This window comes from Maniola hyperantus, chromosome 12, assembly GCF_902806685.2.
Source record: "Maniola hyperantus chromosome 12, iAphHyp1.2, whole genome shotgun sequence".
Lineage (NCBI taxonomy): Eukaryota > Metazoa > Arthropoda > Insecta > Lepidoptera > Nymphalidae > Maniola > Maniola hyperantus.
The window spans coordinates 11,916,264-11,939,921 of NC_048547.1; the positions used below are offsets into that span (position 1 = coordinate 11,916,264).

The 23,658-nt window shown below is 37.7% G+C and overlaps 1 protein-coding gene across 2 annotated transcripts in view; it reads left to right on the forward strand.

The window, feature by feature from the left end:
* The window catches only part of LOC117986807 (uncharacterized), a 93,952-nt gene that overhangs the window by 27,589 nt on the left and 42,705 nt on the right, over positions 1 to 23,658 (forward strand). The window contains exon 1 of one of the 2 annotated variants that reach the window (XM_034973713.2): positions 189 to 337. The exons of the other annotated variant lie outside the window; for it this stretch is intronic. Coding sequence (XP_034829604.1) covers positions 294 to 337 — 44 coding nt within the window. The 5' untranslated portion in view covers positions 189 to 293. Of the gene's footprint in view, positions 1 to 188; positions 338 to 23,658 lie in introns of those variants that run through there. 2 annotated transcript variants of the gene reach the window in all.

A 23,658-nucleotide genomic window follows, 5' to 3' on the forward strand; every position in this document is an offset into this window, starting at 1 on the left:
TAACATTAGAGTTTACTTTTAAAAAGCATGCCCCAATTTCAAGCTTCGTTAGAAACCAAACGAAATACAACTTTATATTCGTTTCAGCTAGAGTTACGTTTTCAACGAATCGATTTTACGTTAGGCATTTTGATACCGTAGTACACGGTACGGTATGTAGTCTGACTCGACGCCAGTCGTACGTTGGCTGACTCGGTGAAAAGACGAGTAAAAAGTGTTGTGGGCTTAATTGAATTTTGATCGAGTTTTGTGACAGAGATGACCGATTCGGATTATTTGTGTGTTTGAGGGTGATGCCCCTGTGTTTGGATAACGCCATGAAGGGACAACCGGTCTGGTAAGTTTGTATTAGAAAGCTCTAATCTGCTAAACTTACGAGTAAACGTGTTATGCTATGCGTATGACTTGCTTACTGGAGAAAAGCTTTTTTGTGTACATGAAATAATTCACTCTGAACGTTTGGCTGATTTATGTAAAACTAGCTGATGCCTGCGACTTCGTCCGCGTGGAATTAGGTTTTTAAAAATCCCGTGGGAACTCTTTGATTTTCCGGTATAAAAAGCCTATGTCACTCTCCAGGTCTTTATCTATACCCATGCAAAAAAACTACTATTAGATTTTTAACCCAGTTTTAAATAAAAATTATTTCATTTAAGTTTTTTAAACTTTGTTTTTCTTTTAGAGCGAGAGTAGATCAAAGGTAGAATTTAAAAAAATCATTAGAGATTGGAAAACTTAGATCAGTTTTAGTCTACTATGTAGCATATTATTTAACTAAATATATTAAGTAATTAATTAATCTCATTAATATTCACTATATATATTGAATATTACAGAATTCTCGTAGACATTTGCACTTGTGTAGATACCTAGTTATCTATATAAGTAACATTTAACAATTATGATTAGTCAGTTAAATATTTCATTTTTCATTGTGTCTACTACCTACTTTGGACTATATAAGGAACAACGCTAGAATAGTTTTTTTTTTTTTTTTTTTATTAAAATCATCGGAAATCCTCCGATTTGTGTCAGAGTTCTTTTTTGGGTATTACATTTTGTTATTCTCTTACATTATTTATTTACAGTTTGTTTTTCTATATTAACTATATTATACCTATAAATTTTAATCAAAGTATATACATTTATTCTTATAATAAGCATACAACTATAGATCTATATTTACAAGTATAATATATATTAAAATATTTACAGTTTTACTTAGTTTTATTTCTCTTTATAGTACATTTCGCTATTTTGGTGCAGTATTCTAAAAATGCTTTTTGGCACTTTTTGTCTCTTAGCAGTACTTCCAGCGTTTCTTTCCTTATTTGCACTTCTGTCTTTTGTTCCAGTTCAAAACGTTCCTTCCCATATATGGGACAGTCTAAGAGTAAGTGTAACACCGATTCCTCGTTTGCTGGGTCGCAGTCGCAAGCTGAATCATCCTTGCACTTGAATCTTTTTAAATACTGCCCAAAGCCTCCATGTCCCGTCAGCACTTGAACGTGAATCGGTGTTAACTTAGTCTTTCTGACAACTTTGAATGCGCCATAAACGTCCGGGAAGAACAGCCTAGTCAAGGCCGCCGTTTCACCATTTTGGTATCTTTTGTTCCAAGTCTCTATAGTTGTTTGTCTGATGGACTGTTTTATGAATGACAAGGGACACTGGTCGTAGTTGGGGGCAGTTTTCTTTTTTCTGGCTGCCTCCTTAGCGAGGGCGTCAGCTCTTTCATTGCCCTCAACTCCGACATGTGCCCTTATCCAAAAGAGCCTAATCGTGTTTCCCTTTTCTCTTAATAAAGTCAAATTTTTTCTAATTTTGAATGCCAAAGGGTGAAACGTGCCCGGATTCTTAATGCACTCTAAGGCTGACCTTGAGTCACTGAGTATGTTCACGGATGGTTTGTTGCTTTTTAGGACGTACTCGGTAGCTTTGTACAGTGCGTATAGTTCGGCTTGAAATACGGAGCAGTAGCGTTCCAAGAGAAATTTACTACTCCGTATCTCATTACCATCTTCCCAGCATGATAGCGCTGCACCAACTTTTCCATCTATTTTGCTTCTATCCGTGAATATACTCAGCCCGTTTATGCTGTTCTCCCCGATAGTTTCGGCACTCAAGTCCTCGAGGCAGACGAAATCCTCGATTGCCTCTCTGGCTGGATGTACTGCTTCCAAGAAACACACTTTGGTTTCCACCTCTCTGTCTCCGATAATACTTTGCGGCTTTCCTCTTTTAGCTTCGTACAGCTCTTTCGTCTCTAGAGCTCTCAAGTCGAGTGGTATAGTCCCGGTTAAGACTATCGCCGCGTTAAGGGACACCGTACGGTAGGCCTTGCACATTTTTTGTGCAAAGCCTCGCTGTACGGTGTTCAGATATTTTTGAACCGTTATTTTATTGGCAGCAGGAGCCCAGACATTAGACGCGTAAAGTATTATAGGCTCTATTACAGCGACGTACATCGTCCTAATGACCTCCGCGGACAGTCCCCAGTTAATTTTAGCTGATCGTGCAAGTGGTTTATAAATATTCAATGCTTTTTTACAAATGTATTTTATATGATTATTAAAAGTTAATTTACTATCAAGTATTAGGCCTAAAATCTTAATTTCTTCGACTAGCTGAACCAGGGTGCCACCCATGTGTATGCGTGGGGTGTCGTATTTGAGTTTTTTGGTTATCACCATTGCGCTTGTTTTATGTGGTGCAAACTTCAATTTGTGCGCTACACCCCACTCATACACAAGGCTCAGCACCCGGTTCGCTTCTTCTTCTATCACTGCGGCTGATCCGCCGGAGAACACCAGGACGATGTCGTCGGCGAACGCCTGACAATGTACCTTGGCCTTTTCTATTGTATCTAGGAGGGGATCCAGCAGGATGTTCCAGAAGGTGGGCCCCGCTATTGAGCCCTGGATACACCCTTTCGTTGTTGAAACGGTACATTCATTATCTGCATAGCGAACTCTGACTTCTCTATCATTCAAATAACTATTTACAATTTGCCTGAGATTCAGGGGGCATTTTTCGTCCAGTAAGCGACATCTCACCGCGGGCCACCACGCGCTGTCGAAGGCTCCCTCTATGTCTAGTGATACGACTACATTGATAAGCTTATTATCAAGATTGTTCCGTATATGTTGCACCAAGTCACAGAGGGAGTCCTCGGTACCGCGCTGCGGTACAAAGCCATACTGCCTCGGATTAGCCTTTGGCAACAAGTGCCATCGAATTCTCCTCACGATCATCTTCTCCAATACCTTTCCGAGCACCGGCAACAGTCCTATGGGTCTATACGATTTTACTTGACTATAGTCGGATTTACCGGGCTTCCTTAGAACTATTACCGTTGCCTGTTTCCAGAGTACCGGAAAAAATGATATTTCGAGGCACCTATTGACAATAGCCAAGTATATACTTGCGTCGGCACTTATGGCCTCCGCGCAAATGTCAGCTGTGAGACCATCGCTTCCCGGTGCTTTTTTAGGGTTAAAAGTTGAGATCACATACTTTAGTTCCTGTCTCGTAAAGGGAGGATCCTGTATTTCATTTTCCGTTGGTTCTATTATGCTTCTAGCCCTTTCACGCATTTTCCTGTGATTGGAATTATCGTCAGATTCCACATCCTGGGGAAAGAAAGTACTAGCTAGGAACCTGGTGGATTCAATTGGACTTAAAACGGTTCCTTCCTTTACGAGAGGTTGATCTTCCGATTTTCTGGCCGTACATCTTATAACCCTGTAGATGCCATCCCATACACTCTCACGGTCCTGGGCACTGCAAAACTCTTTCCAACTATTAATTCGCGCTGTGTCTGCTTCTATTGTATATGTTTCTTTTATTTGCAAATACTCGTCGATGACGTGCTGTTTCCTGCTTGGGGCGGCGCATTTAATTCTACGCTTCTTCGTCATCATTTCTTTTTTCAGGTTTTCTAGCTCTGGTGTCCACCAAGGTAAGTTTATTTTAGTTTTCCTTTTAATGGTAGGTATTGCAAGTTTACATGCTTCGATTATGCTGTTTGTATATTTGGTTACTATTTCCTCTAATTGTATCTCTGTTTGTATTTTTTCTATTTCTTCTACGCCTACATTATTCTTTTCTAATTCTTTTCTAAACTCTTGCCTAAATAAGTTCCATTTCGCTTTCTTTGTGTTGTATAGCCGGGTAGTTTTTAGTTGCCTCTTTAGTTTAGACTTATTTAATTTTATTGTGAATACGATTGCATTATGGTCCGAGCTAGTAATACCTTCGTCAACCCTCCACCCCTCAATTAGCCCTAAGAGTTCCTGGCTACATACGGTGATGTCCACATTGCTTTTGAATTCCTTGCCATTTCTTATTGTATAAAAGGTGGGAGTCCTGCCCTCGTTCAACACGTTCAGATTCATCTCCGCGAAAGCTCCGAGTACTTCTCTACCTCGATGGTTCTCTGAGTCACTGCCCCACCATGGACTCCATGAGTTAAAATCCCCCCCTATTAAAATATATTTTGTTTCAAAATTTTCTACTATCTTTTTGAGTTGTGTCAAATATGGGTCCAAGGGGAGGCTGTCCTCGAAGTACACGGAGACGACTCCAATTTCCCATGCATCCGTTTTGAGAATCGCTACAGCAATATTCTCGGTAGTGGCTGTAGGGCATTCAACGATCTGCATTTCATTATTGAAGACTACTATTGCCGCCTTTACTGGCTTTGTCCGGTTTTGCGATCGCTGATATTTAATCCATAAATGGTTCATGTCAAGTGCCCACTACCGGGAGTTGACTGTCGAGCGAGTAGAATTATTGTTTAGTAAAGTAGTAGAAAGACCTAAGTAAACTATACGGTCTATCTGCCACTAAAGTATTTGCTATACAGATAAGATATACAAAGTTAGATAAACCGTGATAGCTTAATGGTTAAGACGTCCGCCTCCTATTCAGGAGGTCCGAGGAACGATTCTGAGCACCATCTGTAGAGGTGAAGGTAATTTTTCAAGTTTATTGGCGTGATAATACTATTTAATTGCTTAAAATGCACATAACTCAAAAAAAGTTAATTGCTTAAAACGCACATAACTCAAAAAGTTAAAAATTAGTTTTAACTTTTTCCTAAGTTGTGTGCGTCTTAACCAGGTCTTAACCAATTAAATACACCTATCACGTCAAGAAACTTGACTTGAAATTTCACACGTGAGTATTTGGGTATTTAACAAAGGGGTTTGTTAAGTAAAAAACCTAAATCCAAGTTAGTAGTCACGGGAAAAGGTAGATTTATGTAAGTTTTTAGAATTAGTCTGGGATCTATAGAGTTTGGAGCATGTGAATACGAATAATAAATCGTATTACTTAGTGAGTGGGTAGGATACCTACGTAAAAATAAAAGTCCCTCAGATGAAACACAGACCACAGAGTCGGCAGTAAACATATAAATGGACATGCAATTAATTACGTCTCTCTACGCATATAAAAGTTACAGGCAGATATCTGCCCAATGTCGTCTTATTTCCTAAATAATTCCGCAAACGTTACGAGAATGTGTCAATAATATGGACGTAACTCGGAAATAAACAGAGATGACCAAGTTTTATTAAACACAAGGCGTAGAAAAGGATGGATTAAAGAGCCAACGAGAGATTGCGTTTTTGACGTTTCGTTGTCAGATATCACTTACTCTCTTGACACTTGAATAACATTGACTGGGGGGCGCGGCCGCGCTGATGGAGAACAAAGGCTTAGAATATTCAAACAAGAACAAAGGGGACACTTGACGGCAACGTTAGTTCCGATTTTCGCAATGCGCCTAGATAGTCTTGTCGCCCTGTAAAATGCGTGCGAGAGGGCACACAAAAATTATTTTGTAATGCACAGTATGTATGTAATGTAACTGACAGATGTCATAAACGCTATCTCGTTGGCTCTAGAATAGGCATAAGTAGTATAGCGCGTAAAATTTAACTCCTCACGCGCCATTTTAACTTTTTGTGTCAAATTTCAATTCCACGGATACGTACGAGGCGTTTTGCCTCCTCATTTTTAATTCGAACCGCTAAGATTTGAAACACCCTTCCAGCATCAGTTTTCCCCTCCAATCATAATATGGGCACCTTCAAGTCAAGAGAGAATAGGCATCTTTGAGGCAAGCGCGCTCCATTTTAGGCTGCATCATCACTTGCCACCAGGTCCGATTGCAGCTAGTTTAATTTAAAAAAAGAACGATTTTAGTCCTTAATTTAAAAGTGAACCGTACTTTTGACATGACAGTTGACCCTTAGAGTTAAATGGCGCGTGAGGAGTCATTTTCACGTACTATACAGATTTAGAATCGTTTCCATAGAGATCCGTCTATCCACTGAACATCAGAGTAGTTAGGTTCGTTAATTAGGTAATTGTAGTTGTAAGACCGTAGACGCTATGGGCTATGCAGTATGTAGAGACTACCTTACCATGTTAATCCTACTTGACTCACTACTATACTAGCGGTAATTAACAGTGAAGCTAAATTAAAGATAAGGAAAAGTACTTAAGCCCCCGCAGTAGTAAAAATATAAGCTACCGGCAAACCCTGTTTATGTTTATAGTTGTATATAAATGTTATTTTGGGTAATGCCACAGTTTAATATGGACTAACGCCAACATCTTTATTGTAAGAGTTGTATTATGTAAAATACTAGCAGATGCCCGCGACTTTGTCCGCGTGGAATTAGGTTTTTAAAAATGACGTGGGAACTCTTTGATTTTCCGGTATCAGTCCAGGTCAGTAAATAATGTACCTAAAACAAACAAGAAACATACGAAATGAAATACAATGTAACATACACCGAGGAGTTGATAGTCTCTGCTAACATAGCATAAATAAGCAAAAACTAAAAAAACTTCGGGTTATGTAGCATTTCTACCTATTAAAGGGGGTTCGGAGGCTACCCTCAGCACATATCGACAGGCTCCAAGATATTATACGAATACACCGGACTGCCAACGCACTGCCAACGCACTTTGGGTTCGTCTCAGAGGAAAATAACCTAATACTTGGGAAATGAATTCATCTGAGATTTTATGCATTCATAGAATGTATCCACGTGGCACGTACACTCAAATTTAAAGTTGAAAAACTAAAATCCTGGAAAACTATTGAAAATACCACTTTTCATCTAAATATATAAAATTCAAAGTCCTGACTGACTGACTGACTGACTGACATATATATCAACGCACAGCCTAAACCGCTGGTCCTAAAGACATGAAATTTGGAGGGTCTATTCTTTGTAAAGAGTAGGTGTCCACTAAGAAAGTATTTTTCGAAATTCCACCCCTAAGTGGGTTAAATGGGGGATGGAAATTTGTATGAAAGTCCGTCATTTTTCAAGTTATTTGCACGAAAATTGGTATTTGGGTTTTCGGTCACAAATGAAAAAATACGTGTTTCAGGTTTTTTGGAAAATTCACCCATAAGGGTGGTAAAATAGGGGATGAAAGTTTGTATGGGAAAGTTTTATCATTGTTAATTAACATGTGGAAAGTAGGTTCTTTATGAGACCTAGGTGTCAGCTAAGAAACGGTTTTCAGAAAATCCTTCCCAAGAGGGTGGAGTGGGGGTGGAAGGTTATATCAAAGTCCTATGTTTTTAAAGATAGATACATAAAATTCGGGATTTAGGTTATTAATTTTAAATAATAAAAACCTGTAGAAGTTATTCTGGAAAATCTCCCCTTAAGGGTGGTAAAATAGGGGATGAAAGTTTGTATAGGAAAGTTTTATTATTGTCAATTAACTTGAAATTTGGAAAGTAGGTTCTTTATAAGACTTAGGTGTCAGCTAAGAAACGGTTTTCAGAAAATCCTTCCCTTCCTTCCAGCGGGTGGAATGGGGGTCGGAGGTTATATGAAAGTTCTGTTTTTAAAGTAACAGACGTGAGATCAACATATTTTAGGTAGTCAGCTTTAAATAATAAAATCTGTTTAAGTGGTTTTGGAAAATCCCCCTTAAATGTGGTAAAATAGGGGATTATTGTTATTGTGAACTTGAAGTTGAGAAGGTAGGTTCTATTTAGAGGTAGTTGTCAGCTAAGATTTTTTACGAAAATCTTACGGATCTAAAGGGTTAAAATGAGGGTTGAAAGGTTATAAGAAAGTCCTATGTTTAAAAAAAATGCCATTTGTTTCCTGTAGGCCACGCGGGCGAAGCCGCGAGCAGAAGCTGGTATTCTATACAATAAGACCTTTCATTTGATACAAAACTCAATAATTATTCATTTATAGTTAATTTTCCCTTCCATATTTAAATTGTCACGTAGCCGTGTTGAACATGACTAATTAGTAATTATAATTACTAATGTTCTCTTTTTTCCTTCCAACTAAGGGATGATTTATACCAACACGTGGCGGGCGCGGGCCGTGCCACGTACGAGGCGCGGACGAGGCACGGATTCAAAACATCAAGAACATTTTATATGAAGCAGTTCATGCTTCACGTGTGGCGTCAAAGACTCCGCGTCTCGGCTCTACCGGTTGGCGTTACCCCTTAGAACCTTCATGCTTTGCCGTGTGGCTTCAAAGACTCCGTATCTCGGCTCTACCGGTTGGCGCTGTCCCTTAGAATCCCCCAGCTGACATCGCGGTCAGTCGCCAAACTGTTCACCCTAAAAAAGGGTTAGTTAACTTGACAAACGACTCGTGTTAAACAATAAATTAATTTAGACCGAAAAGGGGGTTAATAGTTTAGTTCCCGAAGGGTAATAGATACCTAGTAATTTTTATGTAATTTTTTATCATTAATCAACTGACTAATGATACCTTCTCCTAGGGGATTAGCAAATGATGCTTTCAATATACTTGTAAAAGAGAGTAAGCTAAAAGGTAGAGCGGCTATAAGGTTTTTTTTAAATTACCATTTTAGTTACAGCTACCTACATACAATTTAATCAAGATTTCGAAGACTGGGTGTTTGGTTATAAATATAAATGTATGTCAGCTAAACTCACGTGTTTGTCGAAGTATGGCCGACTAGTTTCGAAGCCCTTCCGGGCTCCTTTTTCAATAGGTCTCTGCTCGTGAACCGCGATGTCCAGGAGAATGCGAGGTGCGCAAGGAACAAAGGAATTTCTAATACAGCTATCTTTGTCATAGCTTACTAATGTTCTAAGGGTAAAATTTATAGAGCGCACTCTGACTTAGCTTAGACTTAAGACAGAGTTAAAACGAGACAGAGCTTATTATCTCTCACATAAATCTGTCTCGTTTTAATTCAATCTTAAGTCTGAGCAAAGTCAAAGTGCGTCCTATAGATCACAGCCTAAGTTATTTGAAAGTTGTCACTAAAACGAGAAGTAGCCAATGCGCCGCTTTTTCGTGACTGATGTTGCTTTGTCCTATTTATCAATACAATTTAAAGCAATATCTACTTTTGAAGCACGTGCAAGCCGAACTCCTGTGGGGGCATTAATGAATTTTTAATGAGTGCGCATTTCATTAAAGCGAATGCAAGCAATTATTTAAATAAAGGTCTCTAATGAGTATATTTTGATAAAAAATATCGTTAACTACATATTTTTAAAATTAAATTACATTTTATCACGTTATTAAAATAATCTGAATATAGTACAATAACAATAATAATTATTACTTTATTAGATAAGGATAACTATTTTTACATACCTAATATTACTAATTATCAACAAAGCAGAAACTTATTGACATTATAACAAACTTAATTAATTAACGCAATCTGACCACAAAAATTTATAGGATTTAGAAAACGGTTTTAAATTGATATTGGAGGTAAGTACCAAGTAAAGACTTTTTGAACTCGAAGACTCAACTCCTCAGCCCTGATGCTCTAAGGAATTGCATTCCCAAATCGTGGTGATCCCACGGGATTTTTAGGGTTCCGTACCTCAAAAGGGAAAACGGAACCCTTATAGGATCACTTTGTTGTCTGTCTGTCTATCTGTCTGTCAAGAAACCTACAGGGTACTTCCCGCTGACCTAGAATCATGAAATTTGGCAGGTAGGTAAATCTTATAGCTGACATTTGGGGAAAAATCTGAAATCCGTGAATTTAGGGTTAGATCACACAAAAAAAATTAAATTGTAGTCATGAACTAATAATTAGTATTTTCAACTTTCGAAGTGAGTGACTATATCAAGTGGGGTATCATATGAAAGGTATTCACCTTACATTCTAAAACAGATTTTTATTTATTTTTATGCATCATAGTTTTTGAATTATCGTGCAAAATGTCGAAAAAATACGACTGTAGTACGGAACCCTCATTGCGCGAGCCTGACTCGCACTTGGAAGGTTTTTAAAGAATAATGCGTTTAAATGTTTTTACGAAATTTGGTACTGAGATATCTTGCATATCGGGGACGGGCTACTACGGATAGGCTACTTTTGTCCTAGAAAATCAAAAGTTCCCACGGGATTTTTAAAAACCTAAATCCACGCCGGCCGCGTACATCAACTATATGCAATGTACCTAAAACCATTTATTATCTACGACGGTTTTAGTGAGTTGTAGGTATTTCTAGAAATGTCTCCTTTAATCTATTTGAAAGCTTTCGAATATTTCCATTTGGATTCTAGATGACAGTGGTGATTACAAATGTATGAAAGTGGAAAGAAAATGACGTTCGTTGACGTTAAGTGCTATATACTATGAATTATTGTAGGTATAAACTTGGCACGAATTGGATTCATCAATTTTATATGTAGTCCCGCAAATTGCTATTACGCTGGAACCATGTCTCATTAACATTGAAATGACGTCATTTTTACGTCAGCCGAAATAAAATATACCATCAGCTCGAAACTTACGTCTAGTGTTGACGTCACTAAAATGGCAGCCACGAACATTAGCAATTTGCGGGACTTATATATCATAAAGTATTATGACACCCTACTTTTCCTGGGTACATTATTTCACTGACCAAATAATATTAGTAGATAATAGGTACTCCATACTACTTTTTTAAAAATAAAAACCGGCCAAATGCGAGTCAGGCTCGCACAATGAGGGTTCCGTACTGCAGTCTTATTTTTACAACATTTTGCACGATAATTCAAAAACTATGATGCATAAAAATAAATAAAAATCTGTTTTAGAATGCACAGGTGAAGCCATTTCATATGATATCTACCCCACTGTTATCTTACTACGAAAATTGAAAATACATAATAATTATTAGTTTATGACCACAATTTAATTTTTTTTGTGTGATGTAACCACAAATTCACGGGTTTCAGATTTTTCCCCTAATACCAGCTATAAGACCCACCTACCTGCCAAATTTCATGATTCTAGGTCAACGGGAAGTACCCTGTAGGTTTCTTGACAGACCGACAGACAACACAAAAAAAAATTAGGTCAACGACTGCTGTGTTTCATATATATAAATATATTCCTAAAAAGTGGCACAAGCCACAATTTATGTTGAATATTAATGCTCCATTTGAAAAATTAGGGAAGCCTAAAAATAAAATGTTACTTGCGTAAAAAGTTTTCGCAATTATATACGAGTATGGTATAGGTATATGTACTTCCATTAGAACACTACTTAATATCATAAATGCGAAAGTATATCTGTCTGTCTGCTAGCTTTTCACGGCACATCCGTTAAACCGATTTTGACGGAATTTGGTACATCCCGAGGAAGATCCAAGAGTTCCCACGGGATATTTTATGGAAAACATAAATCCATGTGGACGAAGGTGCGGGCACCATCTAATTGGTACAACACATATAGCTTGCATCCTGGAGACGGGACATAGACTATTTTATATCCCGGAAAATTAAAGAGTTCCCATGGGTTTTTATAAGTCTAAATACACCCGGACGAAATCGCGGGCATCTATATCTATAAAAGGGAACTGACTGACTGACTGATCTTTCAACGCACAGCTCAAACTACTGGACTGAAATTTGGCATCCATCAGATAGCTATTATGATGTAGACATCTGCTAAGAAAGGATGTTTCAAAAATAATAATAAGCGGGTAAAATAGGACTTTGTTTGTGTAGTCCACGCGGACGAAGTCGCGGGAAAAAGCTAGTTTTTAATATTACTATCTACAGAATTTTCCTTTCCAACCTACTTTTCCTTGAATTTTAAATCTCGGTTGATTAGCATAGTTCGCACTTCATACCGCTATGTACAGGGCGTTTACCTCGATGTTAGGAAATGTATATTCCACAGAACAAAGTATGCCCCAGAGAGAGCCGTCAAGGGAAATTAACAAGTTTCTAAGGGAGTTTCTAAAATTTTGCATGCAGGTAATAGCTATTGTGACGTAGACATCCGCTAATAAAGGGTTTTTGAAAATTCAATCCCTAAGGGCGTAAAATAGGGGTTTGAAATTTGTGTAGTCCACGCGGAAGAAGTTGCGAGCATAAGCTAGTAATTAATAAAGTTTGAAGATACTAGGAAAAGCTACTTAGTTATTGGGGCTGATTCTCTTGTACACGATCTCTAAACTAAACTAAATTAACAGTTCTAAATCTAGTGCTATCCTTTTCCGCAAGCAACATTATGAAAGGGATAGCAATAGATTTAGACGTGTCATTTTAGTTTAGTTTAGAGATTGTGTACAACGGAAAGTCATCGTATGGGATCAAGACTGCGCCAGTGCTATTTTAATTATAATTTATAACATGCACAAGTCTGCAGTGCAGCGTTCGAACTTCCTTCCGCTTTCGTTAGCATGCTAACTAATAGAACCTCTTTTTAAGCCTGCATAAATACAATATTTAGGCCCGGTATCCACTCAAGCGGAGCGGAGCGGAGATGTGCACAGCAGGCAAAACAGATTTTTCGATTTTCCGAGGCAGTTTTTATCGACAGATGACATGAGAAATTATCACGTCATCTAAATCTAAAAATATAAAACGATAAACTGACTGACTGATCTATCAACGCACAGCTCAAACTCCTAGACCGATTGAGCTATTATGATATCCGCTAAGAAAGGATTTTTGAAAATTCTACCCCTAAGAGGGTAAAAATAGAGGTTTGAAATTTGTGTAGTCCACGTGGACGAAGTCGCGGGCACAAGCTATTAATATATAAAAGGAAAAACTGACTCACTGATTGACTGACTGACTGACAAATCGTACTGAAATTTGGCATGCAGATAGCTATTATGACATCTGCTAAGAAAGGATTTTTGAAAATTCGACCCCTAAAGGAGTGAAATAGGTGTCTTAAAATTTTTGGAGTCCACACGGACGAAATCGCCGGCATAAGCTAGTTCATCAATAAGTAAGTTACTTATCTCATTGGTCTGCTAAACACCTCCGCCCATCTTTTGCTTTAACGTGAAGGAAAACATCGCGAGGAAACCTGCATGCCTGAGAGTTACCCATAATATGTGAAGTCTGCTAATCCGCACTTGGCCAGCGTGGTAGACTATGGCCAAAACCCTTCTCACTCTGAGAGGAGACCCGTGCTCTGTAGTGAGCCGGCGATAGGTTGATCATGATGATGACATATCCTTCCTATTTTTGCACATTATCTATCCTAAATTCTCCTTATTAGTGTCAATTTCGATGTCCGCATAAAATTCACAAAAAAATAAAAATTTAATTCATCGCAGAATATTAATTTCTGGTGGCGACAGAACAAAGGGTTCCTAGACGAAAATACCTAAATGAGTTTGTTTATCCTTTCCTGATTTATTATACCTAGTATACAAAGTGTCAGGAAACTTCGGTACGTCGACCCCAGAGGTAATGTTCTGGAAAGTTATTTGAATATATTATGGTTTCAGTTTTATGGAGAACAATATTACGAGTAAATCTCGAGACAAGTGTTCTTTGATACGCCGCCGCCCTTTGGAACTTTTATTGAGATCCGACCATTCTATAATTATTTCGGTTTCGATTTCTCTCTCTTTGTTTCTCGGCTTCCAAGTTCCAATCAAACAAGTCATAATAGTACGGGACTGGTTGTGACATGAGATGGCAATCGGTGAATGAGGGCAAGGCACTGTGGTCTTGTTAGTGGGAGGTCCTGGGTTCGATTCCCGGGGCAGGGGTTTGGAATTTTATGATTTATAAATTTCTTTTGGTCTAATGGGAGGCTTCGGCCATGGCTAGTTACCACCCTACCGGCGAAGCCGTGCTGTCAAGCGATTCAGCGTTCCGGTATGATGCCGTGCAGAAACCAAAGGGTAACCAAGTATAGAAACCATACCCCTTCCAGGTTAGCCCGCATCCATCTTAGATTGCATCATCACTTACCACCAGGTAAGATTGCAGGGGCTAACTTGTATCTAAATAAAAAAAAAATCCAATGCTGCGCTTTCTGGTGCGAGCTCGCCATTCTAGCACACGAGTAGCATATTGTAGTTCTAGCACCTTACGACTCCAAGGCCTTTGGTTTTTTGAACTGTGTGGCCTGCCCATTGCCAGTTCATCTTCACAATCCGTTGACCTATGTCGGTTACTCTGGTTTATCTGATTTGATCACGTAGAGAAACTCCAAGCATAGCTCAAGCTCCATCGCCCGCTGAGTGACTAAGCTTTCTTATGAGGCCTATAGTTAGCGACCATGTCGGGATCCATATGTCACTGGAAACGTTTACTTGATCTGATTTAAATACCTCAATTTTAGAATTAAAACAATGCAAATGAAACATTAATATTCCAGCTAGGTGTAAATAAAATCGCTCTAAATTTCTTAATGTTTGCCCATTTGTTTACTAACTGTCGGTGTAAATAGAGAGTTCATATTTACTTAGTCTGCTTTACAAACCCAATTTTTAGAACGTCTTAATTGAAACTAGGTTCAGCCGTGTGTAATCGTCCTAAATATTTTAATTTTCACTTATCTGTTTACTGACTTCTGGCATAATTGAATTTACAGCTCAAAAATTCATCTGCTTAATTTTAAAGAACAGATTCTAAAATCTAGATCTCGAGTATAATGTTTGTCCAACATTAATTCTGATAGGTAGGTACGAACCTCTAAAATCTGGAACGCCTTTGGCACGTATAACCATCGATATAAATGATATGATGGGCGTAAAAAGCTAGCAAACAGACAGACAGACAGACGGATGACAGACAGACTGACAGACACTTTCGCATTTATAATATTAGTATGGATTCTGTATTGTACAGTTAAAGTTGAAAAGTTACACTCATCAGGGCTCTGGTCCAAACCTTTTAAACGAACACTTTTTTAAACACTGGCATAGAAAAATAGAGTCAACGAATTTCTCGTTTGTAAACTGTGAACTGAATTTTCTGGGTCACGCGACACTCGCCAGATCAATCGCGCCGAGAGTTACCGTATTGTATCTCTACCTATAGATAGTCACTTTCTATTTTTGTATCGTGATTAACAATAGCGTGACGTGTTCACAAAATATCGTTCCATATTTCTATACCCACGACGACGGAACAAAAACGGTGTATTGCATTTGGGTATACTTACCAACCAATTTTGAACCAATATTTGTATAGGCATCAGACATTTTTGAAGTTTAACTTTGCGAGTTAAGACCGGGTGCTTTATTAACTTAAAAAACTACCTTCAAAAGTTACATTCAAGGTCCGGACTCCGGACCCAGAGCCTCAGAATACATAATATCAAATCAAATCAAACATACAAAAAGGGAGTCGCTGGATTCAGAAAACCGAGTCGTGTGGAAGTCACTACAAGAGACTACGTCCAGCAGTAGACGTCTATCGGTTGATAATGATTATGATGATGATGAATGGCGCATCAAAAATGTAGAGTCAAAACTGTAAAATGTGTTGTCTAAATTTTTTTTATCATCGAAATGCACTGACATTTACGATCATCTGCTACAAATAGATCTACGAACTTTTCAGAATGGAGCCAATATTTTTTGTAGTTCCTCCACTACTAACCATACATTCTGGCATATTTTGGATCCACCTGCCATTGTAGTTTGACATTTATCAGTGGTCATAACGGTCTATTTTATAAATAGATCTTCGAACTTTTTAGGCGTAAACGGAGTGAACTACATTATACGATGCGATATTGGAGTTATCTCATGCTAGTTAAAGAATATTAATTAAAAGCCCTTAAAACGTTATTTAATACTTAATTTTTATTATATTATTAAAAATGATTAATGGCTTACATATTTTTTTTACTAAGTATGACACATTGATGGTTTCTCGCGCTTTTATAAATAAGTAAAAATCTTGCAACATTTTAGTAAAGATTAATGGACGTTCGAGTTAATGTTTCCATTCTTTTAAATAGATCTTTCAACGTTTAATAGTCTGCTTTATATCAGAGCTTACCCCTCTCAGTTGATTTCATTTTAATTAAGTAAATCATTGAACTCTTTATTAAAGTGTACCCTTCCACCTTTCCCCTTTGCTTTCTCGTTAGATCTTCGAACGGTTTAGTAAAAGTTACTGAATTTTGAAATTTTCCATCTTCGACATTTTTTCATGCTACTGCATTAGAATGTTAAATATCTTTGAAAAATAGTACCTACTTTAAACAAAACTCCAAAATGCAAAACCTTTACTAAAAAAATCGAGTTATTAAAATAGTACCTCCTCTACCTACCCCTAAATTTTTCATAGAGCTGCTGCATATTTATTATTACCTACTATTCCCATGCAGTTACTTTACTACCAGCAGGCGTATTCTTTACCTCATGAATGATGAATGAGAGGATGCAAAGATGTCTAGGAAACATTTTGCTTCCTATAGTTTCTATAGCGCGCATCGTATACTTAATTCTCATAAGAATATCCATGTTTTATAGTAAGCTATTAAGTAAACAATACTGGTTAAGATATCCGTCTCCATTCAGAGGTTCTGGGGTTTGATCCCGGGCACGCACCTATCATCATCATCATGATCAATTAGGAGGCGGACGTTCTAACCACTAGGCTATCACAGCTTATGCAGTAACGCACCTGTAACGTTTCATTCGCTTTACCGGTAAACATCATGATATTTTATTTTATTTTTATTTATTGGACACACAAAACCATCACAAAACAGATTATGTCAATAATTGATAATTGAGTAATACAAGCCACGAATAAAACTAGTCACTCTCCAAAAAAAGTGTGCACAAATGCAGTTATTAGTAACGGACGTGTACGTAGTTAGTAACGGACTCACTATAAAACAACACATATACCTACTATAATAAAAGAACATAGAACTAAAAATTTGTTAAAAATCGAACACTAAATATAGTACTTACGTGTTATTGTGTAAGTTATTATACAAAACAAAAACGTATTTATATAAATTATATGTAAATTATAAGAACCTTGAAAACAAAAATATATAAATGAATTTATTTAATTGAATTAAAAAGTACCACACATGATGATCACATGATGATTACACTGCTAATTACAGCAGACACTAAGGCTGAGAGAATAATTCATCTAAGGGCTGAGATCTATAGAGTGCACTTTGACTAAAACGAGACAGACTTATGACAGAGATATACCTACATCTGTCTTTTTTTAAACAACACACTGGAATTCGGGCTTCTTTAGAGGACGATCCAGACGACATGACGTATCATACACAACCTTAATGCATTGGATAAAGGTTGAATATGAGACATGTCGTTTGAATCGCCCCTATCTTGACTATGAATTCTCCTGTAAGGAGTCGCAGTTTGAAGCGGTCGTGAATCATGAGTAGGTACACTGCTTCAAGCTGCTCCGTACGCTCTCATTTCAAGTTTATCGGAAGTACAGTCACCATCAGAACCAGTTGTATTGATTACAAACGAGATCTATAAGACCGCAGAGTCCATCGACCCGACGTTTTGTTAACGTCAAAATCTTGTTTGTTTTTTTGCCCCAGAGTGCATTTTTGTGCTAGACGAATAAAAATTTAGGTAACATGATAACATTGGTTTGTTTTGTCTAGCCTTTTATTATTAAAGCGGCTATTCTGATTATTAAGAAAGTTTCGGTAATTGTGGTGGAAAATGGCAATTTTTTTCCCTAGATATAGGTAGTAGGTATATACTAATGCTATAAAGAGCATTATAAAGAGGAATAATTAAGTTTATACAGATGCGTACTAACTAATGTGCGCTAACTAACTAACAAATGTGACGGGCGCTAATGTGGGACGCAACGTACGTCGACACATTGGCCCTGTGTCATATCAGGGAGACAACATCAAGACCGGGAGCCGTAGCAGAAATGGCTGGAAACAGCAAGCGGCGCAAGAATGCCTCTCTTATCGAATATGACAGTTACATTTCTGTTCCGTTTGCCGTGGCGACCCTGGAGCCATGGAGTATTAGTGCAATTTTTTTTTACGAGAAATTTAGCCTCATCTGGTGATAGAATGGCTGGCTCATTTTTTTGCGCAACGGATCAGCCTGGCTATCCAGCGCAGAAATGCAGCCATTATTCTTGGCATTAGCCTTCCACGCGGGCATATTTTGTATAGTAATTAAACAGTAGACACTAATTAGATAAGGCTATTTTCAAGTTTTATCGCACTAACTTAATTTTCTTTATTTTCAGGTAAGTCATTATGTCTGAAAGGCCACAATCCTATATTGTATCTTCTTCTATTTCTACAATGGTCCTACGAGGTAAGTGAGAATAAAGGCAAATACCGCAAAACTTATACTAAGCCTTCAATTTGGGAGGTCGGGGGTTCGATCCTGGGCACGCACCTCTAACGTTCGGAGTTATGTGCGTTTTAAGCAATTAATTAACTCTTGCTTTGACGGTGAAGGGAAACATCGTGAGGAAACCTGCATGTCTGAGAGTTCTCCATAAAGGTGTGCAAAATCTGCCAATCTGCAATTGCAGAATTGCTGGCCAATTCGCCAGCGTGGCGGCCTATGGCCTAACTAAACCCTTCTCGTTCTGAGAGGAGAGCAGCTGCTCGATGGCAGCTACAATGTCACGATCGCAATCACCTCTGATTGGTTGACGCCCGCTCACTATTGGCTACAATGCATTCATTGTTGCAACGAGAATCGCACAAATTCAGCTAATAACAACAATAATTGAGATTCTAATAATGTTTTTTTTTTTAAAGAATATTAGCCATGTTAAATGATGATTGATGCAGGTTTTACGAAATAGACCTACTGTGCTCGTAGTGAGCGGGAGATGGGTTAATCATGGCCTAACAAATATTGTTGACGTCACAGCACAACTAAAACAATAAAGAATTTACCAAGAAATAATTTTAATGAAAACCAAACCGACTCGTATTGAAATGCAAATCCACCATGACATTACTGACGAGGGTTATCCAATCGATGTACTTATAAATAAGTATTATTATAATTAATTATATGCCAAAATGTCTGTCCATTTATCAGTCACTTATTCAATGCCAAATGGCTGAATCGATCTTGATGAAAGGCAGGGATCTGAAGCCGGGTATAAGAAAAAAACACTGTGAAAAAATAGAATAGCAAAAATATATTGCAAGATTTATATAGTCTTCCAGTAGCTTGCATAACCTAGAAATTAACGCCTTTTTAATCCGGCTAAAATTTACAATAATAATAATCAATAATAATAAATAAATATAAAACATATTCTTACACGATATCAAATAAACCAATAGGTAGGTAGGTACTTACATGATACTCTTAAATAAATATTATATTATTTCCTTATTTTTGTAGGTACCTAGTTAGGTAAATAACAAAAAACATCTGAAATAAAACATCTGACTGACGCTAGAGGTCAACGAACGTTGCGTTTGAAGGCCACTCGGAGTCAATGCCGGGTCGTAGGCGGGACACTGACCCGAGTTTTGCACGGTATACATTGCGGGTTTGAAAAATACTAAATCATTAAAACTATAAAATGAGGCAAATGGTTATTGATATTGGATTGTGTTTAGGTAGTATAACAATAACGCTAAGTTTTTGCTAGCGTTCTGTTTCTATACACATAGGTGCCTACCTACTCGTACTCACTTAGGTAAGACAGCTTTAAAATATTACAGTACTCAAACTCTAAGCTATAAATCCAGTTCAAACGTCTGTTTGTCATTGAAAGATTTACAAAACTATTATTAATCGGTTATTACAATATTACGTACGCAAATGGGTAACTTACATAACACTCTGGCACCGCTTTAACAGTTAAATAGAGACCCTTTTTCACTTGTATTTTTAGCTGGCTTATTTTTAGAACCCCGTAGTAGGTACCCGAAGGGTGATTGTGCACTCATCCGTATTCGGTTCGTATTCGTGTTTTTTGTATAAGCAAAAAAAAGCGATCCGTTTTTTACCTACATAAAAAACACGAATACGAATCAAATACGGATGAGTTCACTAACGCCAGGATGTCAACGCGACCATACTAAACCATACATCCGTTCTTCAGTCTGTCAGCGGGCAGTATCTCGTAGGTTGAGATGAAAATTTTCACAGAATGTGTATTTCTATTGCCGCTATAACAGTAATGATAAAAATTTCAAAGGTACATAGATAGCTTGCATCGCAGGGATGGACTTGGGTTTTGTCCCAGAAAATCAACGAATTCCTACAAGATTTTTAAAAACCTAAATGCACATGAATAAAGTCGTCGGCATCATCTATATTTTGGTATAGAGATTAGAGATAGCTTGCATTCCGTGTACGGATATAGACTACTTTTATCCCGGAAAATAGAAGACTTCCCTTAGGATTTTGAAAAACCTAAATCCACCGAGATGTCGTCGCGGGAATCATCTAGTACTAAATAAATAGAGTGTACTACACAACCACTGAGAGAATGCAGTTCGCGACCGTTAAAAATTACGTCATAGCCACGGAAAATGGTACGTACGGTTGACAAAAAATAATATTTTTATTTATCACCTAATTATGACATAAATATTGGTATGTAGGTGGATGTCTAGTGAATACCTTTTTATCATAGTACTGTAATACATCGATTGTAGACCTATTTAACAAAGTCTCACAGCGTGGTATGCTAACGCTGAGGGTGTGCGTTGCCGGGAAGTGGGAGTCGCGGTAACTGCATTCTTGGTGGCAAGTGTTTGTGTTGTTTGTGATAAATATAGACTGCTAAGAAGTGCAATGAAAACACCTCTTTATCTTGTTCAGTGAAAATGTCTCGAACTGTATTCTGCACGCAATTCATGTCGCGTTTCACACAAATCACTCTGATATAACACTGCTCGAAAGTTTAGATTGTTATTTAAACTCGCTAACACTTGGCATAGTAACTCAAAATTGATGTGCACTCCATACAGACAAATACACTACATACCCTAATGGGCCTAGCAGTAGAGCTTTTACCGGCAAAATCTTACAACACACATTCGTCTTTTAAAAAGAGCAAAGTGAGAAAAAAAAGTTAAAAAAAAAGAATATTAGCCATGTTAAACGACTAATATTCCCCTTTCCTCTCCAACTAAGCGTCAAGCTTGTGCTTGGAGTAGGTACGACAATCAATAATGCAACGGGCGGGGTTTGAACCGTCAACCATTTTCGATACTCAGTCCACTCAGAGGCTCTAAACCATTTGTACCAAAAACGATTACAGTAAAGAGAAAACGAGAGTAAAAGTGGACAGGAAAGCACTTATCTGTATGAGAGATCTCTACCAGGTTATGTTTTCGTATGTACATACCTACATATAATATTCGAAAAACGAATATAGGGCATAGCGGGTAATAAAATTCCGTTTTGTTCTCATGAGAGTTTGAGTAGAGTGAACGAGAGTGAGTGAACTCCGGCTTGACCTTGAATTGACGTTCTGTCAAAGATCCAACACTAGGGTTTGGGTTGAGCCGTGGCCATAGCTAAGTATAGGTATATTGTGCATTGCAGCCAATAGTGAGCGAGCGTCAACCAATCAGAGGTGATTGCGATCGTGACATTGTAGCTGTCATTCTACCGCTATAGAGCAATTCGACTGTCAAGCTGTCATCGATAAAAGAGGGCACTGAAAAATTATTAAAGTTTAAAGTCAATCACTGCTCCAATTAAAATTGGATTAAATTATTCAAGTTCGGCTTTTGAACGCAGCTCAGCGCGATGCATTTTTATTTTAAACCTAGGCTATAATTTAGATCACATTATGAAATTGTTTTGGGTCTGGCCCAGATCCAGGTCACGTTTAGGTACTCGCTACTCAGCTGTCATTTTATTTTTAACTAGCTTATGCCCGCGACTACGTCCGCGTGGACTACACAAATTTCAAACTATTTCACCCCCTTAGAGGTTGAATTTTCAAAAATCCTTTCTTAGCTGATCAAAGCATCTATCTGTATGCCAAATTTCAGCCCGATCCGTCCAGTAATTTGAGCTGTGCGTTGATAGATCAATCAGTCAGTCAGTCACCCTCTCGCTCTCGGACTCGCACAGGAAGTGTTGTGTACCATCGAACAAGAAATTACACTTTTTAATTTTTTTCAATTTGCATGGCGGCAATTTTGTATTTTTTGTTGTAGCGGCAATAGAAATTCACATTCTGTGAAAATTTCAGCTCTCTACCTATTATGGTTCACGAGATACAGCCCGCTGACAGACAGAAGGACGGACGGATAGACGAACGGACAGCGGAGTCTTAGTAATGGGGTCCTGTTGGCACCCTTCGGGTACAGATCTCCAAAAAATGCTATGTAGGTCCAAGATTTTTAATTTAGTCCTTTTTATGAACATATTTTTTTAGAAATTCCCGTATTTCTTATGTGAAATCATATCAGTAATCATTAGTACATATATCACTTGTCTTCGATTTTGCCAGCGTTCTTGAAAACATTGCATCCTGAAAACTTTTCTGTCAGTCGTAAAAAAGTTCGCCGTGTGCAACGACTCTTTAAATTAATTATGGTGAATAAAATTATTGCGCATACAAATTAAATTATTATTCATTAAGCGGGTAAGTAGACATAATATTAAGTTTTAATGAGGCAAATGTACCAGAAAAACGGTGCTCACTCGTCTATAATAAATCAAAACGTGCGCGCGAAATTGTTTACTTACCTACGGCAAAAATATGTGGTACCTACCTATAGTTACTGTGTTGTTATTTATTTATATTGTTATTTATATTGTTACTAGCTGATGGCTGCGACTTCGTCCGCGTGGATTTACATTTTTCAAAATTCCTCGGGAACTCTTTGATTCTCCGGGATAAAAGTAGCCTATGTGCTAATCCAGGGTATAATCTATCTCCATTCCAAATTTCATCCAAATCCGTTCTGCTGTTTTTGCGTGATTGAGTAACAAACATCCAAACACCCATTCAAAATATATCCTATATATTGGAGGGTCGATATTGAAAGAGTTCTTACTGTCTATAGACTCCGTGAAAAGAAACGTATGAGTTTTACTCTACGGAAGGTAGCCATCTTTATTTTAGTTGTCAGAGTTGGACTTTGACACGCACGAATTTTATTGTCGTTCACAATTTTCTCTCGCGTTAAATTAATTAAGTATCAGATTATAGCTTAGCTAATTATTATTCTTTGAGATAGGTAGGTAGTTTCTTAATCGTGATATTTAATTCGGTGATTGTGATATAGTTAGAACAGTAATTGTTCGATGCTAATGTACATTGTGTTAAATCGTAACATCTAGTGCCATCCGGTGACTTTGTCTGCAAAGCACTATTAATAATGTTCGCGTAGTTGTTTGACGAATATGGAATACTAATTATTGGTGAATATTAGAGTAATTCGTGAGTTAACGTTTGGCTCAGTG